General features: G+C 34.4%; 1 protein-coding gene across 5 annotated transcripts in view; it reads left to right on the top strand.

Moving 5' to 3' along the window:
• Positions 1-23,890, top strand: part of rbm20 (RNA binding motif protein 20) — a 151,380-nt gene that overhangs the window by 105,352 nt on the left and 22,138 nt on the right. For 4 of the 5 annotated variants that reach the window (XR_015522246.1, XM_087304612.1, XM_087304613.1 and 1 more), the window contains exons 6-9: positions 16,042-16,185; positions 18,420-18,551; positions 18,627-18,706; positions 22,353-22,917. Coding sequence is in view for 3 of the 5 variants with exons in the window: in XM_087304612.1 (XP_087160738.1) it covers positions 16,042-16,185; positions 18,420-18,551; positions 18,627-18,706; positions 22,353-22,917 (921 nt within the window). In the remaining 2 variants the exon portion in view is untranslated. Of the gene's footprint in view, positions 1-16,041; positions 16,186-18,419; positions 18,552-18,626; positions 18,707-22,352; positions 22,922-23,890 lie in introns of all 5 variants that reach the window. The other variant, XR_015522245.1, reaches the window with a different exon arrangement.

Raw genomic sequence — 23,890 nt, 5'->3', positions numbered from 1 at the left:
TCCGCTTTGCGCCGTAGCACATGGTCTAAAAGGGTTGAATTTATTTTCTTAAAGAGTTATAAGTGTGTTTTGAGAATAAACCAATTAAAGTCTCATCTCCCATTCCCTTTAAGAGCCAGCTGCGTCGTGCCAAGAGCGCATTTGCTATTTACATGACGCAAAGTAAGTCTAAGTGGAAAAAATGAGCATTTCACCAGCAAACAGTTAACAGTTAACAGTTTTTTTAACAAAAAACTGTTAAACAGAGCATCTTCTGCGTGAGAATGAGGGATAATGGATCACTTTCACTTTCGCTCTTGGATAGGGAAACCTTTACGCACAGACATTAATTAGTCTATAAAAAATTAATTGCGTTTGTTAAGCGCAAATATTCGTTTCAAAACTATTTTAAATTCAGTTCTAATTTCCAGCAAACGAATAAATGAACAACAATAACGAAGTTTGTTCAAAAACCTGAGTTATATCCTAAAACACATGCTGTACCCCATATGGTCTAAAACCTGACAGGTGGGCAAATCTCAGCTTGTTTTTAGATAAACAAATATAAATATGGATATAATAAATAATACTGCTAATAATAATAACATTATACAAAAGCAAATTGTTATGAATAAACTGAAAAAGCCTCCCGAGATGAAGAAGACATAAAAGCAGTGATTTTTCATATTTATATAGGCTAAAAAATAATATGTTTTGTAATATTTTAATCCTTTATATTTATATCCTATATCTATCCTTATTATATCCTATATATATCCTTAATATTTTAATTTTTTCATATGTAAATATATTTGCCTATTGCTCTCTAGTGTGTATTAAGCAGTGTGTAAGAGAGGCGCAACTCTGCGCCAGAGTTTAGACCGGGTTTGTTTTGGTCTAATGGAAAATCTATTTTAGTTTCTCAAAATAGCAACGCGCCAGCAGTGCGCCTCAGAACGCCTTCCTTTTTAGACCAGAATGCCTATGGGCGCACATATTAGCGCTAATGCATTTGCTAATTAAACAGCGTAGTGCAATGCCTCAAAACGACTCTTGCGCCAAGCTGAAACTAGCAAACAAGTTTTGCGCCGCGCCGCGCCTTGCGCCACATTGCGCCGGGTGTATGATAGGGCCCTTAATGTCAATTAAAACCATGTCATGCCAACTTGCTACATTAATGATCACAACGCAACAGTATTGATCACAATGCTTGCTAATGCATCTTAAAATAAATTGTAGGTTTGTCACGTGTGCGTGCAAGTCGAGGGACATGAAAGGTAAGGATCCTAGGGCAGGTTTAATAAGAATAGAACGGTCAATACAGGAGTTGCTGGTACATATGGACAATCCAAATTATAGTCATCAAACAAGCATGAGGTCAAAATAGGCGGCGATAAAGAATATAGCACTAAACAAAGCTATGATCAAAAACATGGCAGGCAAAACAAATAATAACACAAACACTAACAAACAGCAATGACAAACAAAGACTCAGGAATGAACTGGTGTATCAGTGGTGTATAAGTAGTCTAAATTATCAGCGATAACAAGCTTCAGCTGTGTGTGTGCCATCAGTGGTGCTTGAAAACTGGTGTGTGTGAAATGGCATGTTGAGATATGTAGTTCATTAATGTGACATTTGTAGTTCACCAGTGATCTGCCAGGAGTGGAATGCTGGGGCCTCATGTATCAACGCTGCGTACGCGCAAAAACTTTGCGTACGCCAGGTTTCACGCTCAGAATTGCTCACGATTGGATTTACTAACGAGGAACTGAACGTGGGAATGTGCGCAGCTCCACGCCAGCTTTATGGCTGGTGTACGCACATTTTTTGTGCGTGTCTGTTTTATTTCCATTGGCGACTCCTAGAAGCAGTTGTGTTAAATTGCTCTCTACAAAGTGTCTTTGAGCCTTGCTATGGCAGCTGTATGAGACGGGTTCATCTAGCAGGTTTATAAGGTTTCCATACCATACAGTTGACCAGCCAAACATTAAAGCGCAATTTGCAGCGGTCGCCTGTTTTCCCAATGTAATCTGAGCTATCTACTGCACGCACATTGCTATAAAGACACTATCTGAAGATGAATTTGCATGCGTGAATCAGAAACATTTCCATTCAATAAATGTGCAAATTAAATATGATGCACAGACTTATTAACGATTTTAACTTGTCTTTCTCGTGATAAATAGTAGGCAAAATTTGATATGTAGCGGGGGAAAAAAAGAAGTATAAGTTGATCAGACGCTGGATTTGAACCGAATTCATGCTTAAACGTGTCGAAACATATTACCATTCGTTTTACGAGCTGCGCCACTGAGACTGTTAAGGATGCTACAAAATTTTACAGCTATAAATCACACTATTTCCTTTTTAAATCCACAGTGGGATGTTCAGACTTAACTGTGTTAAACGCATTAGCTAAACTCTCCCCACTCAATTTTTTTCTTTTGTTGTTAATTCCGGAGGACAAACTTGCAAATAACACAGTTTTCCTCTGGTCTACCTCCGAAAGCAGCACCTTCAATTCACATTCTGTTCAAAGTTTCTCTTTTTGCTTGCTTTTGCCATTGCTTTTTCGTTGGGTTTTGCCAAAGTAGAGTCATTAGCATATTCATACGGGGGAGGAGGCAGGGAGGGGTTTTGCCCTCGTGCATGTTGCGCTCAGTTTCACGTGCATTCTGATGTACAAAAGAATATACGTGGGATTCAGCATACGCAGTGTTTCATACATCTGAAATTTTTTCTGCGTACGCACATTCACAGCTTTGTGCGTACGCAATGTTTTAGTAAGATTTCCACGCAAGTCTTTGTACATGAGGCCCCTGGTGACTGTGACAAGTTTAACTTAAAAATGATGACCAAACTTGGTCAAATGTTTCAAAACAACAAAATTTGAAAAATATACAAAAGAAGCCTCTTTTTTTTTTTTTTTGAAAGGATGATTGAATAATTAAGAATTATAATGACAGCCACAAAGAAACCAAACCAATAAAAAAAATAGATGACATCATAACAGTCTTAATTCATGTTTTAGAACAAATCAACATCTATAGATCATCTGTAATTTTGCACTTTGTTATTTTGTGTAATTATTGGCAGGAATGTTCCACCATTTAAATTTACTGACTTAAATAGATTTTATTTTTATTAATATACTATTTCTTAACTATTTTCTTCAGTAATGTGTATTAATATAGCACATTTTATTGTGTATGGCCACCCAAAGCGCTTCATGATCATGAGGGGGGGTTCTCTCCACCACCAGTGTGCAGCATCCACTTGGATGATGTGACGGCAGCCAGTGCGCTCACCACACACCAGCTATGTATGGGTGGAATGGAGTGACAATGATAGGTGATAGAGCCAATTTGGTGGATGGGGATGATTGAGATGGTGTGGATGGGGATGATTGAGAGGCCATGATGGTCAAGGGCCAATAGTGGAAATTTAGCCAGGACACCGGGGTTAAACCCCTACTCTTTATAAGAAGTGCAATGAGATTTTTAATGACCACAGAGAGTCAGGACCTCAGTTTAACATCTCATCCGAAAGACGGTGCTCACTGTTAGTATAGTGTCCCGGTCACTGTAGTGGGGCATTATGACTCACACAGGCCACAGGATGAGTGACTAGTTTTACAGTATTCTTTGTTCCTAGAAACGATTTCAGGCCAAATATACTAACTAAATTTTAATTACTTGCAAATAAATTAATACTTTTAGTTTACTGTTAAATACTTATTCTTTTTTTTTAAATTAAGTTCATTTAACTCAAAATAACAACTTTAAATGTTTTTTCTGCATTATTCTTGTCATCAGTTTGTCTTTGGACAGTCTATTTTTTATTTAATCTTTCATCCACGTTCTTTGTAAGCATAAAGGCCAGTAACAACTGTTTTCATGTCCTGAGTGTGACTGACGGGTCTTCACATATGCACACCATGAAGCATTGTTGTGGATTAGATGCTTTGACCTTGCGTTGAGTCTACCACCTATAATTGAAAGCATGTCCTCTGTGGGACGGTATTTCGTTTAGTAGCCAGTGTCTGGCTTCAGAGACTTACACAAAAATTCTTCATAGCGATCTATTTGGCCAAGTTATTTATGATTTAGTCCGTAGGCGAGGCTAATGTTAGCCCCTATAAAACCCACCTGTTATACAGCAGCTGTGCATTGGCGGTGCTTTTGTGACTTGTTTTCTCAAAAAAAAAAAAAAATCTGTATATAAAGAAATTCCTGGTGTTGCATTTTCAGTCTGGCCAAGTAGTCATGATTGGTGTCTGTCTTTGTAGGCTTTTGAGTGAATTCAGTTTCAGCCCTCAGAAATGTAACCTGATCTTTGGGGGATGAAAGCTTCCTGACATAAAATTCGCAAAGTGCGTGCTATAGATTTCAGACGAATGTGTTTCAGAGCCTGTTTAAGCCCTCTCTGGATAAGCAAACAGATGTAAATGCATTTGTAGCATAATTCGGTGCCAGTCATCACCAGGCTCCTGTTTCCACCTGGTATTAACATGCATTCAGATATTCTCCAGTTTCAGCTACCTCTGGAAATGTGGACAAGCTCAAAACTGTTTAGACGCTATTTACACTCGTGTTTAGTATTAACCATTTGAAATTGGACTTACAAAAGTACCGCCATTTAAACAGAGTGAAAAAATCAGCACGGTGGTTCAGTGGTTAGCACGGTCACCTCACAGAATGAAGATCGCTGGTTCGTGTCTCGGCATGGCCAGTTGGCATTTCTGTTTGGAATTTGCATGTATTCCCCATGCTCGTGTTGGTTTCCTCCGGGGGCCCCGTTTTCCCACACAACCCAAAGACATGCACTATAGGTGAATTGAATATACTAAATTGGCCATAGTGTATGAGTGTGTGAATGTGATAGTGTATGGATGTTTCCCAGTTCTGGTTTTTGGCTGAAAGGGCATCCGCTGCATAAAACATATGCTGGAATAGTTGGTGCTTCATTCCACCATTAGTATGTTGTTTCCCCATCAAATTAAAGCAATTAGCCTTTAGAATCTATGGTTTACAGTGAATTTATAACAGCTAAAGATTAGGGATGCACCGATATGGATTTTTTGGCTAATTAACGATAACCGATAGCCTATATACTATAGCCTATAATCACAAATATTTCAAAATGTTATTTTTTTATACAGTGTACAACTGATTTAAATTTACTTATTTTATTTAAACTTCATAAAAGTTTGAACTAAAAAAGTTTGAAATTAAATTGCTACTTGACTGTTGTACAAAAATAATTGGTTAAACAACAAAATGGCACTTAATTAGCAAACAGATTCAATAAATATGTCTTAAGTAAAATGAAAGAACTAAGAACTGAAGCCAGGTCAAATGTTCTTGAATAAAATGTATACATATATATATATATATATATATATATATATATATATATATATATATATATATATATATATATATATATATATATATATATATATATATATATATATATATGCAGGAATACACAATGTCCGAAAAGGACATTTTAAGAGTTGTTTTGAAAATTTAGAGCCACTACAAGCGAAAAGCTCAATACAGATAGTATAACTTTAGAAACTGCAGCATAAATCCATCCCATTTGGTTTTTTTAGATTCTTTTGAACACATGTGAGCTTTGGATGTCAATCGGCTTCTATGTTCATTCTTGCTGTCAATTGCGGGAGAAATGGTCAATGAAACGTTTATGATAATATGCTGTGAGTTTGAAACTAACTGAAGGCGCTGTGTGACGAAGCAGAGTTAGATTTGTCCTTGAAAGTCAGATTTTGATACAAAACCTGATCATTGAGCACAGATGACTTTATGACAAACACAATGCATAATATAAAGACAGAATGTGATGAATTGTTGAGAACCCTTATGCTGGGTTTAGTGTATGGCGCAACTCTCCTTTTCTGCGGTGAAGACTCTGTCGGCTTACTATGTGTGTGTGAGGTAATAGCCATCACGAGTGCTCTTAATAATCATTAGAAATATGCCGATTAAACTGAATACAATCTTGCATCAACAACACATGGCAAGCAACACGTTAAGAACAAATAATCATGTTAGATTACAAACAACCCAACAAGTTGTTTAGCACGTGTGCATTGCTGCTGCTATGTTTACTCATGTAATATTTTTCCTGAGGCGATTTAAGGCAAAAATACACAATGACACTCAATCATACAAATCTACAATGATAAGGAGTAAGGTAGATATTAACGCCCAGCAATACCACACAAAGAAAGGACAGACTTTGAAGGAATAAACAGTTTGAGGAGTGCTCCATTATAGTGCTTTGGACAGGTCTGAATATGTTCCACCTACGCAAGTGTGAGGCAGGCAGTTCTGTACAATTATGTAATTTATCGGCTTAAAGATATCGGCCTGAAGCTGCGGTGCTGCAAAAAGGGCCAGGATTAAACAAGCTTATTAGACATTTTTAAAAGCGAGCGTTTGCTCCATGTTTTAAATATCTGTACAGAGATGTTATGTTTGGAACCTCGATTGGTCTCATGCAGTCAAGTGATGCGATTTCGCAGGTCAGAGTTCACCAAGCTTGAACCTTGCACTGCAGCAACCTGCGAAACTTGATGCATGACCCCGCATTTCCGGTCTGACGCATTCGCGTGCGTATGAATGGAAGTCTATGGAAGGAAAAGCCCAGTGTGACCGCAGCTTAATTCTGACATCGGACTGATAACGATAATCTAAAAAAATAGCTATTATTGACCGATAATAATATGGCCGCTGATATATCATGCATCCTTACTAAAGGTCATTGCTAGGGCTTAAAACATTCTTAACTGTAACAATTCAGGTAGACATTCACATTTTGTTTACTGCTTCTTCAATTGCTTCTCAACCAATCAGAATCAAGCACCAAACTTTTCTGTTTTATAATGTGGCTTTGAAGCCACTGTTTACACTCTGATGTTTTCAAAATATTGCTCTGTTTGTTAGAGAATCCCTACCTGCCCAGCATAGCAACACAGACTCGACCGAATGTGTGAGTTTGAGGGTGGAGCTATCTGTTTGTTTAACTAATGAAAACATTGGTTGACAGTGTTGCCAGGATGGGCTGTTTCCCACCCAATTGGGTGATTTTGAACTTTTTTGTGTAGGTAAGAAATGACATTCATGGGTGGAGAAAATTCGGGCAGTTTTGTAAGGGCTCGCACCCTAGCCCCAGACCTCTTCAATTAAAACACATTTTATACTTAATGTCAGTATTTAATCAAAATGGACCCCTTTTTCTTATTGTTATTATTTTGCTGTATTGATTATGGTTGCACACACACAGTTGGACATAAAGGGATATTTCTCTCAAAAGTAAAATTCAGTGATCTTTTACTGATTCTCCTCTTGTTTGTTTCTGAACAAAAAGAAAGATATTCTGAAAAATGTTGAAGAAAACATTGACTTTAATAGTATTTTTGGTCCTACTGCCATAAATGCTTTGTTCATCCACAGTTGTACATTGTTTTTTAAAAATATAGTTTCCCCCAAAAATAAAATTGTCAAAAATTAAAATGTCCCCATCATTTACTCACACTCAAGTGATTCTTTATGCATTTCTGTTGAACACAAAACAAGATATTCTGAAGAATCTTGAACCAGCCATTGACTTCAATAGTATTTTTGTTCCTACTTTGTATGTCAATGGCTGATTTCTCCAACATTCTTCAGAATATCTTGTTTTGTGTTCAATAAATTCATAAAAGAACCACTTGAGTGTGAGTAAATAATGAGGAAATGTTAATATTTTGGGTTAACTGTGCCTTTAAATTTATGTGCCCTCATAATCCCCCTCCTCCTTAAGTCACATCTAAACTCTGATTGGTGTCGATGAGGGTGGGACCACGTTTCAATCACATGAGGTCCACCAATAACAAATCACAACAATCTAGTCCAGAGATGCCCAAACTGGGTCCAGCCAAAATTGGTTCATTGTAACCTTTGATTTGGCTCACCATCCCATCAGAGAAGAGAGAGATGGGGAGGGTTGAGACAGATGCTCCAGAGATTGCAATTTCACATAACCCTCTTTTTGTTTGTTTGTTTTATTGCTAACTAAAAACTAACTGAAATTAAATGTTTCAATTAAATGTATTTGTAAATAAATCTGATTTTATAAAATGTAAATAATGTGACTTGATGGACAGAAGAAAATGCAGAAAACATTTGCGAGCAAATCAAACCAAAAACTGGTCATTTACTGAACTCCATTCCGATATAAATGGCATTGTTTTTGTCTTTAATATAATAAGTTTATTATTAAATGTACAAAATTATGCTGCATTATTTAAGATAAACCAGAGTTTTCTATTTTTTAGATTATTACATAAATAAGGAATTGATCCATAGCAACGTTCACGTGATACAGTTTGGTGTATTTACCTTCAGGCACCATCCAAGTTTGGTTTTTGGCCCTTCATAAGATAAAGTTTGGGCATGATGTTTTCTATTCCCAATAGTTTTACTTCGTTTTAGTTCTATGTCACAGTAATGAAAAAAGTTTTTTTGGTAGACCGATTTGGTAGACCAATCATGAAATCAAAGTTATTTTGATTGACAGAGCATTCCACCCATTCATCAGAAGCCAAAAACTCTTAACTCTTTTAAAGCAGCGCCAGAGCTATACATAGTTCTTAGTATGTGTCTAGCCACAAAAAATATAACACAAGTGTTACGTTTAACCAGCCTCGCTCACACAGAAGCCATTCAGAGTTACGTATACCACATATAGCAGATGCATAAACAGCTTATTCGGGGGTCTATTTTGGTATGTGTTTATAGAGGCAAACCTCACATGATCTTTTTGGCACATTTGGGCAAAGGGAAACCCCAGCATGAAGCTGTTTATTGAATTATCAGAAGCTCAGCTCAAACTGTCGGTCTCCAGCCAGATGTAAATCAGCCCCAGAACCAGCCATGTCTAAATGAACATTGATTTAAGGCTAGGGCTGTTTGGTTCTGCTTTGAGATCTTATTTTACACTGTAAAAACGAAAATGACATGGCTGCCTTGTATTTTAAATTGGAATCATGACCTTATAAGTAATTTTAACTTAATACATTGAACTTACTTAAACTAGCTTGTATTACTTAGAAAAATTACCTTAGAAACTTGATTAATTAGCTAATACGTATGGCTTTGTTGATCTCAATCGTACAATTTATTATGATTTTCTCATCCCCCAATGAGGATTGGATTTAGGGGCGGGGTTGGGTGCTAATCAGACATTTTATGACTGAACTTATACAAATTCGTACAAATTAGCCACTAAACTAACAAAACGTAAAACAGTTGTTTTTACAGCGTGATCTCATGAGGAAACATGTTGACATAATTTGCGTGAAAGATAATTAATGCATTGTTGTGCAGTAAAGAATTTTAAATGCTCAATATGGTGGCAAAGAACCACCAGACATTTGCCAGGTGGTCATGATGTTTACTTAATTTAAAGATGTTTACTTAATTTGTTAATGTTTTTTCGGTTTGCATATGGGTTGCGTATAACTTGCAGCGTGTTTAAGGTGTCTCAGTCACTGTGTTTATGTGTGTAGATTATTTGTCGCGTATAAAACCCATAATTTGAAACAGTTGTCAGATGTGGATAAAAGGTGGATAAGCGCCATCTACTGGAAGAGAAGTGACTTTACCTTTTTATTCGGCTATTCTACTGTTTTCATGTAGCATAATAACCTAAAGCCAAATCAGTCATGCTTTTACTTCATATTTTGTAATTGTGCAATCTAATTAAAAAAATATTTAATATATTTACATATATAAATTTTTTACCCACAATTTTATATTAGTTTTATAAATAATGAAAAGCTTAAATACAGAAATATGATACTTATTTTTTTATTGTATGCCCATATTCACAAAACATTAACATCAGAATGTTTTAACATTACAGAGAATGCACAATTTTGAGAGTGAAAAGTAACAAAAAAATTAATGTAAAAAAAAACAAATAAATAGGTAAAGATTAATTAAAAGTACAATTACATAATCTTAGAGTAGTCTTTAAGTGTAGGTTATAACAAAAAGTGTAAATGAATGTCAAGGATACTGTGTTAATTTAAGAGAGCTCTTTTATGTACTCCAAAAGGGGAGACCAAATTGACCAAAATCTGTCAGATTTTTTATGTTTGTCATAGGTAAGTTTTTCTAATGGTAGCCATGTAGCAATCTGTGATATCCACATTTTAAAAGATGGAGCCTGTGATGCAGACCAGAGTAGCAAAATACATTTTTAGCTAAATATACCAATACAATAAATAACTGGAATGCATCTTTTTCAAACACATTGTTTGCATTAAGATTCAATAAGTACGAAGCTGGGGTCATGTCAAACTTTAGCTTAAGAATATTTTCCAGTACCTTGTGTATTTTCTTCCAAAATGGCATACTTATTTTTAAAATACAAGTGTATTATCACCTATCATTACATTTTTTTTTAGGAAAATCTGTTAAATTAATAACTGAAGCCTATATAGGAAAATAAAAAACTGGCCAGAACATTCAACTTTCCGAGTCAGAATTTTGCCATTTAAATGATAAGAAAAATTCAACAACAACAATAATAATCCAACTTTTTGAAGTCAGAAGTATTAGCCCTTCTGAATTATTAGAGCCCCTGTTTAATTTTTTTCCCCAATTTCTGTTTAACAGAGAGAAGGTTTTTTCAACACATTTCTTAACATAATAGTTTTAATAACTCATCTCTAATAACTGATTTAATTTATCTTTGCCATGATGACAGTAAATAATATTTGACTAGATATTTTTCAAGACACTTCTATACAGCTTAAAGTGACGTTTAAAGGCTTAATTAGGTTAATTAGGTTAACTAGGCAGGTTAGGGTAATTAGTCAAGTTATTGTATAATGATGGTTTGTTCTGTATACTATGAAAAAAATATATAGCTCAAAGGGGCTAATAATTTTGACCTTAAAATGGTTTAAAAAATGTTTAAACTGCTTTTATTTAAATAAAACAAATAAGACTTTCTCCAGAAGACAAAATATCAGACATACTTTAAAAAATGTCTTTGCTCTGTTAAACATCAATTGGGAAATATTTAAAAAAGAAAAAAAGTTTTCAAAGCTGGGTTAATAATTCTGACTTCAACTGTATATGCCGAATAGTTGTATCGATCAGGTTTACAGTGTACACCGTACTCATATTTTAAATATTACTTGTTTCTTGTTTATTTTTTATTTTATTGGATTTTGGGTTTTCAAATCAGCCACTTTGCTTGTAAATAAATCTAGAATTGGAGTTCGTCATGAAAAATCAGGATTGTTGTATTTCTACTTACAGTGTGTGATGTTTGAATGAGTAAGGTGGAGGATCAGCCCTCACATGTAAATTGCAGTTTAAACACTGACCCTTCTCTCTGACCCTCTGCTGATGTGGAATGACATCACATTTGCTGCTGTCAATCAAATCCTGCGTCCTGCCTGTAAAAAACAGCCTGTTCACTGGAGCTTATGTTACTGCTGTAAAACTGAACACAGCTTCATCTGATCGTGTGTTTAGATTATGCTATATACATACAGGCATACCTACTTACTCCCAGGGTCATTTATATGGAAGTTGATATTTAGCTGCACCACATTGGTCTTTCATAACATCTAGTTTTTAAGAGGTGGGTTGTTAGCCCAACGCTCAACCCCCAACCTGGAGGACCAGGACATACACACAAACACTACGGCTAATTTGGCTAACCCAATTCACCTACAGCGCATGTCTTTGGAGTGTTGGGGAAACCAGAGCACCTGGAGGAAACCCACGTGAACACTTGGAGAACGTGCACACAGAAATGCCAACTGACCCAGCCAGGGATCAAACCAGTTCTTGCTGTGAGGCAACAGTGCTACTCATCAGAATAAACAACGAAAAGCCCAAGGCACTCGAAAAATGTGAAAAAATATTAAAAAGATATATTTCTACCCACTGCGCAACCTTTTATACACATATATTATGATTTAATATTCTGTAGGTGTAGATTTATGGTGGATGGACGCGTCCCCACCAATATCCCATCTATTGAAATGCTCATTCATTTATTTTCTTTTTGGCTTAGTCCCTTTAATATTCCAGGCTCGCCACAGGGGAATGAACCACCAACTTATTCAGCACATGTTTTACCCAGCGGATGCCCTTCCAGCTGCAACCTATCTCTGGGAAACCCATATACACTCATTCACACACATACACTACGGACAATTTAGCCTACCCAATTCGCCTGTACCACGTGTATTTAGATTGTGGGGGAAACCGGAGCACCCGGAGGAAACCCACGCGAACGCAGGGATAACGCAGGCTCGAACCAGTGACCTTCTTGCTGTGAGGTGACAGCACTACCTACTGCGCCACTACGACGCCCCATTGAAATGTCCCCACCAATTATTTAACTTTTAAAAAATCAAGCTGTCAACAAGGGTTAAATCATATTCTGTCCTTGAGTCCTCCCGCCGCCAAAATGCAAATTCAATTCAATTCAATTCAGCTTTATTTGTATAGCGCTTTTACAATGTAGATTATGTCAAAGCAGCTTCACATAAATGGTCATAGTAACTGGATCAGGGTAGTTCAGTTTTTAGTGTTTAAGTTCAGTTCAGTTTAGCTCAGTTCAGTGTGGTTTAAATCATTACTGAGAATCCAAACACTAAAGAGCAAATGAATCGATGCGTAGCTTTTCAGATCCCGAATGATCCAAATGAATCTTGTGATTGGCTGTGCCTTTCCCTGCTATCATGTGAGAGGTTGTGGCTGTGTTCAGCTACAAGCAGCGCCAAATACAGTTGATTGTTTCTTTCCCATGCAAGAATAAGCTGTGTTGGGTGACGCACTCAAGTGAGGATGGGGGCAGTAAAAGGTGGACACAAGGTGCTTTTTTCCAACGAAAGTGTAAATCACATTAACGCAAGTTTGCTACTGAATTAGCCCAGCATGATAATGTCAATAATGCTCGGGTTTTTCCCCCGCTTTAACGCACAGTCTGTCCTCATAGCAAACTAATAAAGACTAGTCTGTGAATAATATGTCCTGAAAACTAACTGCAGAATAAACGGCTAAACTACATGATCCCTGCCAGTTCTCCCAAGCTCCCAGAGTTCAATTTTGGTTGAAACAACTTGTCAGAAAAATAATACAGCCAGTGTAAAGGCATAATACCAACACGAGAGATATGTTTTGTTTGCACTTTGGCTAAAATAAAGGGACATCTCTATTAAACTCTCTCTTTATCAGTTAATAATCATTATTTTTAACATTACGCTATCAGGCCTGTAGCCAGCTTATTTAAAGGAGTGTTTTTTGTTGTTGTTTTTTTGAAAAACTAAACCCTTTTGCAGTTATTTGTCTGATTTTCTTTTTAGTTATGAGGTATAAATATAAAATTTTAGTAACATTTTAAGGACTGATTTATGCTGTATTATCTTGTTGGATGGTTATCATAACCTCACTTTTCTTTGTAACAAAAATATTTCCAACTATTTTATCAAATTTCTTACCATGGTATTTTACTATTATAAGTGTTCATTTTAAAATAAGCATTTAAACTGCACGTTTTATATTACAGTTTTATAAATAATGAAAAGCTTAAATACAGAAATATGATACTTATTTTTAAAAGACAAATATATTATCACCTGTCATTACATTTTTTTAGGAAAATCTGTTAAATTAATAACTGAAGCCTATAGGCAAATAAAAATAATTAAAAAAAAAAACTGGCCAGAACATTCAACTTTCCTTTGTCAGAATTTGGCCATTTAAATGATAAGAAAAAATCAAAAATAACAATAATAATCCAACTTTTGGTTGGAAAAGTCCACCCGATTCCTCCTTGGCTACGGGCCTAAAACTTAATACATTTTATGAAGAGAGGATTAAATATTAATATATTTTTGATCCACCCATCCCTATCAATGTCAAGTGCAAATCTACACTCTTGAGGTGTAATATATGCTACAGTTTCTTTGGGAGTATTTTCTTTATTTCTTTCTTTGCAGTTTTTTTTTTTTTTCAAAAAAATTTCTGTTTTAATTTAACAAGGATGCATTCGTTTGACCTAAAGTGACAGTAAATACTTTTTTTAATGTGTGTTGTGTTTAAAATAAATGCTGTTCTTTAATTGATAAGAAGAACAAATGAAATATGAGAGGAAAAAAGTCTATTTAGAATCATTTATAAAGGATAATGTCATTGAAATATTGTAATTATATTTCACAAAACCTAAAAAGAAGAAGACTTCAAAAGCATTAAAAACTTACTCCAAACCTTTGAACGCTGCAACAGATTATTATTATCATTTGCATATGATTTATCATGGCATAATAACATAATATAAAACAATTACTAATCCTCTGAGTAAAATTTACTCAATTCAGAGAGTATTTGGTCCCTCTTTATAAGGCAAACGAGGTTAGTAATAAGTAAAGCTGCTGTTTGTGGAGTTGCTTATTGATCGAGTTGATCCTCTGCTGAGATTTTGAGAGATTCAATGTATTATATTTCAGCTGATTTTATCTAAAGCTGTGACTGAAGTCAGTTGTAGTTTTGTGTATCTGAGCAGGTGCTCATCATCAGTCCTCAATCATCACCTGACTAATTCTTTCATTGTCTCATTAACTTGAATAACATTGCCTCAATAAAGAGAAACTTGGTGTAGTAGTTTTGAATAGTACATTATACTCAAAGGATTTTGTTGTGCATAGATAACTTAAATCATATAATTATCGGGTCATAAAAATAGATTTTGGATTCTTTTACATTTTTTACATTAAAGCATTTTTGTTTTCTATTTTTATTTATTTATTTATTTTTTGATAATGTTGTAATATATATTAAAAGACAGTCTGTCAAAAAGACCATTGAATCAAAAGTATATTTATAGATGTTTGTATTTATTCATAAATTCATATTTTTCGAAAGCTAATAAAGCCCACTTTTTCATGGTATAATAACACAACACAGAACTAATGTAATATGTCTGTATTTTTTAGAATATTTCAAATGAAGAAGCATTTGAATATATTAATTAGAGACTGTGGTGCTTTTTAAATTATGAAAGTAATATAATAATGATTAGCTAAATATTAAAATCAAGTTGAACATCACTCAATTAAATTTATTTGTTTAAATTCAGTCCTTATAAATTGTTTGCAACCATTTATCCTAAAACAAAATTGCTAATCCAATGAATCTTTTTTTTTCTCAATGTATTGCTATACTAGGAACAACACACTGTCGTAATGTAATCTTAAAATCAGCCTGAAGTGTGTGTAGGTGTAGATTCGGGGATAATGTTGTTTTCCTCAAGCAGTAGGGGGCGTCTGTGAGCAGATCAGTCTGATCATCTTTCACCGCATTCTTCAAGATTCTCCTCATTGTCCATCAGATGTAAACAATATGTAAAAGTAAAGAGTGTAATATACACTACCTGACAAAAGTCTTGTCGCCTATCCAAGTTTTAGGAACAACAAATAATAACTTGACTTCTAGTTGATAATTTATCAGAAGTGGCTGTATGAAAGGCAAAGGCCTCTAGATTAAGCGTAGTTTACCAAAATAAAATATGATCATGACAAATATGACAGTAAGGTTTGACTTAGCTTAGACAAAAGTCTTGTCACTTAACAGAAATAATGCATAATATAGAATATAAAGTCATGGTGCAGTGGAAAAAGAATTAATATTGTGTATGACTCCAATGAGCTTAGAAGACTGCATCCATACATCTCTGCAATGGCTCAAATAACTTATTAATAAAGTCATCTGGAGTGGTAAAGAAAGCGTTCTTGCAGGACTCCCAGAGTTCATCTAGATTATTTGGATTAATCTTCAATGCCTCCTCCATCTTACTCCAGACATGCTCAATAATGTCCATATCTGGTGACTGGGCTGGCCAATACTGGAGCACCTTGACCTTCTTTGCTTTCAGGAACTTTGAAGTATGAGAAGGAGTGCTATCCTACTTTTGTCAGGTAGTGTAGTGTGTAACATGTATTTCTCTGTGTGCTCTGTCAGTTTGTTCAGCGGAAAGCATGTCCAGGCCGCGTGGTGCACATCTGTAACCTGCCGGAGGGAAGCTGCACCGAGAATGATGTCATCAACCTGGGTCTTCCGTTCGGCAAAGTGACCAATTACATCCTCATGCGCTCTACACACCAGGTACTGAATACGATACAAGGTTGTTCATTGTATATACTATAGTGTTACTATTGTAAATTTTACTATTGAGTAAATCTGTTGCTTTCAACGATTAGTTGGTTTACTTAAAAAAGTGAGCAAACCTGTTGTAAGTTGGGACATTTAAGTTGATTTAACTCAATGTTTATAAATATGCGCATGGTTCATTTACTTAAAAATTTTAAGTCAATGGGTTTAGTCACTTTTTTTTCTTATTTTGAGTAAAGTCAACTAACCATTTTAAGAATAACAGGTTTACTCACTTATTTTGAGTAAAGTCAACTAACCGTTTTAAGAATAACAGGTTTACTAACTTATTTTGAGTGAAGCTAACTAACCATTTTAAAATAACAGGTTTACTCACTTATTTTGAGTAAAGTCAACTAATCGTTTTAAAAATAACAGGTTTACTAACTTATTTTGAGTAAAGTCAACTAATCGTTTTAAAAATAACAGGTTTACTCACTTATTTTCAGTAAAACCAACTAATCGTTTTAAAAATAACAGGTTTACTAACTTATTTTGAGTAAAGTCAACTAATCGTTTTAAAAATAACAGGTTTACTAACTTATTTTGAGTAAAGTCAACTAATCGTTTTAAAAATAACAGGTTTACTCACTTATTTTCAGTAAAACCAACTAATCGTTTTAAAAATAACAGGTTTACTCACTTATTTTGAGCAAAACCAACTAATCATTTTAAAATAACAGGTTTACTCACTTATTTTACATTAAGTCAACTAATCAATTTAATAATAACTGGTTTACTCACTTATTTTGAGTAAAGCTAACTAACCGTTTTAAAATAACAGGTTTACTCACTTATTTTGAGTAAAGCTAACTAACCATTTTAAAATAACAGGTTTACTCACTTATTTTGAGTAAAACCAACTAATCGTTTTAAAAATAACAGGTTTACTCACTTATTTTGAGTAAAGTTAACTAACCGTTATAAGAATAACAGGTTTACTCACTTATTTTGAGTAAAACCAACTAATCGTTTTAAAAATAACAAGTTTACTTACTTTTTTTGAGTAAAGTCAACTAATCGTTTTAAAAATAACAGGTTTACTTAATTATTTTACATTAAGTCAACTAACTGTTTTAAAAATAACAGGTTTACTCACTTCTTTTAAGTAAAGCCAACTAACCATTTTAAAAATAATAGGTTTACTCTTTTACTCTACTAACCGATCAACTAATCGGTCTAAAAATAACAGGTTTACTCAATTATTTTACATTAAGTCAACTAACCATTTTAAAAGCAGCAGGTTTACTCACTTGTTTTTAGTCAACTTTTAATTTTTTTACATTGTGCTGTAGTATTAACTATAGTGAACTGATAAGCTGTAATACATAATGTAGTTTACTTTAGTTTTTACTATAGTAATCTAGGGTGTGTTATTGTTGAAAACTACAGCAATGGGTCATTTGGTATTATTATTATTATTATTATTATAGTTGTTGTGTTATCATAGCAAATATAACAGATTGAAATTAAAACTGCAGACATAAATTGATAAAATGTGAGTCTATTTTGGATGTTTTATTTACATTAGACAGAAATAAAAAGATTAAAGGAAGGCTTAAAATGTGATAGGAGCATGACAAAGTACATTTGTCTGTTGTAGTGTCTCATCCTTAATTTATTCAGCTAAAACCATATTATATATTTCTAGAACTATGAATATATATGTATGTATGTATATATATAATTTAAAGAATTTTTTACACAAAAGTATTATAAATAAACTAAAACTAGTTATATTTTTAATAAGCAGTAAAAACCTTAACTCTTGAGTTTGTCATGCAGTTTGTTGCAAATACAGTGCTATGCTAGAAATAGACTCCAACAAGCACTATATGTACTTTATGCACTTCTCACATTAAACCCTGACACATGATGATATCTCCATCACCTCCATTCCTTCATCAAATATGACTGACTTTTTGATTAGTGCTGTTAGGATCAAATTCTGGGTCCGGTGCCAAAGTCTGAAATGCCTGCCGTTAAACTCATCTTGTAACTGTCTTAAGGATTTACGATGTGTTACACGTCAACCACACCAAAAACATATGATGCAGAAAGTAAAATATTTCAGTGTTGATGAGAAATTGAATTTGATTGTGTTGTTGCATGAAGTTTAATATCAAGAATTTATACTACAGGGCTGTCGAGTGCTTAACTATGATTTTGCTGTTTTGCGTTTGATTCAGGCTTTTCTAGAGATGGCGTATGTGGAAGCGGCTCAGGCTATGGTTCAGTATTATCAGCTCCAGCCAGCCACTATTAACGGACAGAAACTGCTGATCCGCATGTCGAAGAGATACAAAGAGCTGCAGCTGAAGGTACGAGACGTCTCACTTCAAGAAGACTAACTTATCTGAACAAACTAAACTCAAGTGTTTTCATTTCTCATCCAGAAACCAGGGAAAGACGTCGATTCAATAATCCAAGACATCAATTCACAGAGAGAGAGAGACGAGATGCAGGAGACTGACAGGTGAAACTCTTTTTTTTTTGTTATTGCTGTTTTTTATAAGTTTGTTGCTGTAAAAGTGACCCCAACTGCTGTATTATTCATACCGGGTCAGTAAAAATAAACATCACTGCATATTACAGTTTTTCTCAGTCACTTTGGCGCATTTCTCACAACACTATTTACATTTGCACAACAGTTAATGCATTTCTCAAAACAATTAGTCAGTTGTGCACATCCTAGTAGCAGTTTCTCATTGTTTTCAACAAATTCCTAATGCTTTTGGACATTCATCAATTGCTTACCTACAACTCTCTGCTGTTTATAACATTATCATCTGCTTATGTCATGTCAGTCAAAATGAACTAAACTTGTAAATTCTGAATAATCATCCCATATAAAACTAATAGTCCTCATTTCATTACTTGAGTCATTACATACAAAAATGTTGAACTAGTTGTCAAAATCTGTCAAGCAAATTTTATAAAACAAATTTAAATCTTTATTTTCCTGAAAATGTCTTTAAATTGAACAATTTGATGAATAATTTACAGACCTGTGTATGTTGTAGGCTCAGTTCCAATGTGTACTGCAATATTGTTTACAGTTGTGCACAGCTCTACCTAAAGGGAGTTTATGTTTGTTGTAAATAAGGGTGTGTTTATTACAGTTTTTCTCAGTCACTTTGATGCATTTCTCACAACACTATTTCCATTTGCACAACAGTTAATGCATTTCTCAAAACAATTAGTCATTTGTGCACATCCTAGTAGTAGTTTCTCATTCCTTTCAACAAATTGCAGATGCTTTTGGACATGCATCAATTGCTTTCATACAACTCTCTTCTATTTATAACATTATCATTCGCTTATGTCATGTCTGTCAAAATTAACTAAACTTGTCAAAGCTGAATAGTCATTCCATATAAAACTAATAGTGCTCATTTCATTACTTGAGTCATCACATACAAAAATGTTGAACTAGTTGTCAAAATTTGTCTTGCAAATTTTATATATATATATAAAAAAAATTAAATCTTTATTTTTCTGAAAATGTCTTCTAAATTGAACAATTTCATGAATAATTTACAGACCTGTGTATGTTGTAGGTTCAGTTCCAATATGTTCTGCAATATAGTTTACAGTTGTATTTACCCAATTTACCCAAAGGGAGTTTATGTTTGTTGTAAATAATGGTGTGTTTGTTCTTTTGCACAATGATGTGAATAAATTAGAATTGTAAAGAGCAAATGCAGTAGAAATGTGAAACATACATATTCAGTGTCTTGTACTCAGATAACTTACTAAATGCAGTGATGTCTAACTTAACTGTAGTTTTCAAATGGCTGTGCAAATAGTATATAGTGCTGTCTTGAGCATTTTCAGGAGGTGTCACCAAAATCTGACTTTTTTTGCATTGAAAAAATATACAGAGTAAACTCATAATGAAAACATGACAAAGCCATTTGACTATCTTGTTCATAAACAATGGTGTCAGGACTTTTTATCGTGATGATACTGACACTTTGATTGACATCAATACTTGCTTTTGAGGAATGAACTATCCATTTTGAGAAAGTGACGCGCTTTTGCAGGTTATCAGCTAGGTTTTGCAGTTTGCACTAATTGTTTTGCAGTTTACATTAACTGTTGTGCAAATGTAAATAGTGTAGTGAGAAATGCTCCAAAGCGTCTGAGAAAAACTGTATTTTGCACAATGCTGGGAATAAATTAGGATTTCAAAGAGCAAATGCAGTAAAAATGTGAAACATACATATTCAGTGTCTTGTACTCAGATACCTCACTAAATGCAGTGATGTCTAACTTTACTGTAGTTTTCAAATGGCTGTGCAAATAGTATATAGTGCTGTCTTGAGCATTTTCAGGAGGTGTCACCAAAATTAGACTCATTGAAAAAACTATACACTGTCATAATGAAAACATGACAAAGCCATTAGACTATCTTGTTCATAAACAATGGTGTCAGGACTTTTCATTTTGATGACACTGACACGTTTATTGACATGAATACTTGCTTTTAAGGAATGAACTATCCATTTTGAGCATGTGACACGCTTTTGCAGGTTCTCAACTAGGTTTTGCAGTTTGTACTAATTATTTTGAGAGATGCATTAACTGTTATGCAGAAATGCACTAGTGTTGTGAGAAATGCACCAAAGCGACTGAGAAAAACTGTAATAAAATAAAGATAAATAATAAAAACAATGTGTCAGAGACCCTTAAAAATGTTTTAACTCAACAATGAAACATCAAACATAGATTAAAGATTGTACATAGTTAATCAAATGAACGTAATTGAATAATGCAACATATTTATTTGGGCAGAACTACAAAACTAAGTGTAAAACAATAGTATTAGTTTTGCTTAAGTTGCACACTAGTTTGGTCATGTATAAATATCATTATAATAACCATATTGTATACATATTATTGTAAAACATTTTTTGTTTTTTAAATAAAAAGTCTTAAAATTTAAACAACTTATATAAAAAAACATCACATAATGTAAATAAGTTGTCATTTAATAAAAATGTCAATAACTCAATTTTGACAAAAATGTCAGATAGAACCTTATAATTCTAAGGTGACGAATTGTCAATATTTGTGTACGATTTCCATCATAGTCGTAGCACAATTCTTATCAATTATCAATATATTTTAGTTTATCCTACTCGGTTGTGCGCATACATTATTTTATTTACATTGTTCAAATGTTTGCACATCCTGGCATTTCTTTTGAAATTCGCATGAATCGTAAGATACTGAAACTTCTATTTCAGTATGTTGACGTACTTCCAACTGAAATGAAATATTGATTAGGGGGCGATGCTTATTTTGTTATTTACCATCTTAATTAAATTTAAAATAGAACCCTTTCTTGGCTATATTTCTTACCCAGTTTTGTTTAGGACCATCTTTTGTAATGTTGTTCAAGGAATAATTAGATTCATACCTTACCACAATAGGTATCTAAATGGGTTTTGCAAATGAAGCTAGTATCCACTCCGGTAAAAAAATAGAATAAAGCACACTTTTATTAATAAATTAAATCCAGTGAAAAAGAAGAATAAAACAAATACAAGAACAAAACAAAATCTGAAATCAAAATCATCCTCCGCTGAAAATAAAGGGCCTAAGACTTACAGTATATAGAAGTCTGTTTAAGCGCACTGCTGGTTTGTATGCTTCAGTCTTTTATACAGTATTCAAGCCTTTGATGTTATAAGTTGCATAAGTATTTTACTGCTGATTATATCTATGTCAGGATGGCTAGTAGTATATCACTAAACATGTAAATCAACATTTGGGCCTCCAAAGTCAATTTTTTTAGCTGGCGAATGGCATGTTTATTTAAAGAAAACGCTCCCATGCTTCTTCTAGGTTGCGATTGTAGCAATTTGTTCGAAGTGTCATCTGGACCATGTCATCCTGATGGCTGACCCACCTCAGTATGTCGCCCTTGACCTCTTTAAACTCTCTGCGGAAAACGTCTCTCTCATCTCTTAAGCTTCTCATCACTAATAGCTGTTTGTGCAAGCCTTAGAATATCCGAATATATAAGTGAAGTTTTGTGTTTTTTACAATTTCATTAAACCAACCAGACACATAAATGAAAACATAGTGATGATCTCTGTTGTATTTTTTTGTAGGTATCTGCCAGAGCGTGCTCGATCCCGCAGTCCCATCAGTCGATCTCTGAGTCCTCGTTCGCACAGTCCCAGTTTCACCTCCTGCAGCTCTGCCCACAGTCCACCGGGACCATCCTGTCGGCCCGACTGGAGTAACGGCATGGGCCCCCGGCGGCCCTCCTGGGACTGGACATCCCATTCAAGAGGGGACGATGACCCTAGAGATGACTGGAGGAACGAAGAGGATGACCGACCAAACGGATGGCTGTCAGAGCGCAGGAAACCATACCTTAAACCCGGCGAGCGCATCAGTCCTCGAATGGGTCCCGGGGACGAGCGGGGCAGAGACTGGTACTCTTACCACTCCGTAGATGACTTTTACAAGAAGGACTCGCTGTATAAGAGCGATAAACTGAGGACGCAGCATCAGAGACATGAAGGGAAGACCAAGAGAAGGGAAGATTATCATAGATCTCGACACTCTGAGTCAGACCTGACGGATGATATGAGCTGCAGTCGGACACTTGAGGACAGAGGACGCAGCAAGAGGACGAGCCGGAGACCCGAGAAGGAGACAGAAAATCAGGCATGTCCTCTTGCACATTTTACAACTGTGTATATTATGTGTTGGACATTTCAGCTGAATCTTAAATATTTATATCAGATTATTATTATTATTTTAAGCATTAAATATAAAGGATGTGATTTATTACTAAATAATATGAAAATTTTAAATATCAATGACATAAAAAATGTAGATCATATGTTTAATAAAAGTTAATGTGATTTTATTTTATATTATTAAATATATTGACACTTAAAGTCAAATTTTGTACTGTTTTATCAAGAAATATTGATAAATGTTAATAAGCTTGAAATATTATACTGCATTTAAAGATTGTAAACTGAAACAAAAGAATCACATATATTTTAATATATAAAAATATAAAATTAATACAAAATTAGATGCTATATTTATTTTTTGTTAAAGTATTTTGCATTAAAATATATTTTATTTAATTATGTTGCAATATTGTATATATTTAGTTTCAAATGAAACATTTTTAGAGTTTTGAATATTAAGCAATAAATATAAGAATTATGCAAATTTAGATTATATATAAATAATAATATTTTTTTTCCTATAACATGTTTACATATATTATATTATATTATATTATATTATATTATATTATATTATATTATATTATATTATATTATATTATTATATTATAAGGTGAGGCAGTGGCACAGTAGGTAGTGTTGTCGCCTCAATGCCTGAAGGTTGCTGGGTCGCTGGTTCGAACCTCGGCTCAGTTGGCGTTTCTGTGTGGAGTTTGCATGTTCTCCCTGCCTTTGAGTGGGTTTCCTCTGGGTGCTCCGGTTTCCCCCACAGTCCAAAGACATGTGGTACAGGTGAATTGGGTAGGCTAAATTGTCCCTAGTGTACAAGTATTTGTGTGAATGTGTAAGTGGATGTTTCCCAGAGATGGGTTGCGGCTGGAAGGGCATCTGCTGCGTAAAAACTAGCTGGATAAGTTGACGGTTCATTCCGCTGT

This window comes from Danio rerio, chromosome 22, assembly GCF_052040795.2.
Source record: "Danio rerio strain M-AB ecotype USA chromosome 22, GRCz13ab, whole genome shotgun sequence".
Taxonomy (NCBI): Eukaryota; Metazoa; Chordata; class Actinopteri; order Cypriniformes; family Danionidae; genus Danio; species Danio rerio.
This window is presented reverse-complemented; position numbering and strand designations above follow the sequence as displayed.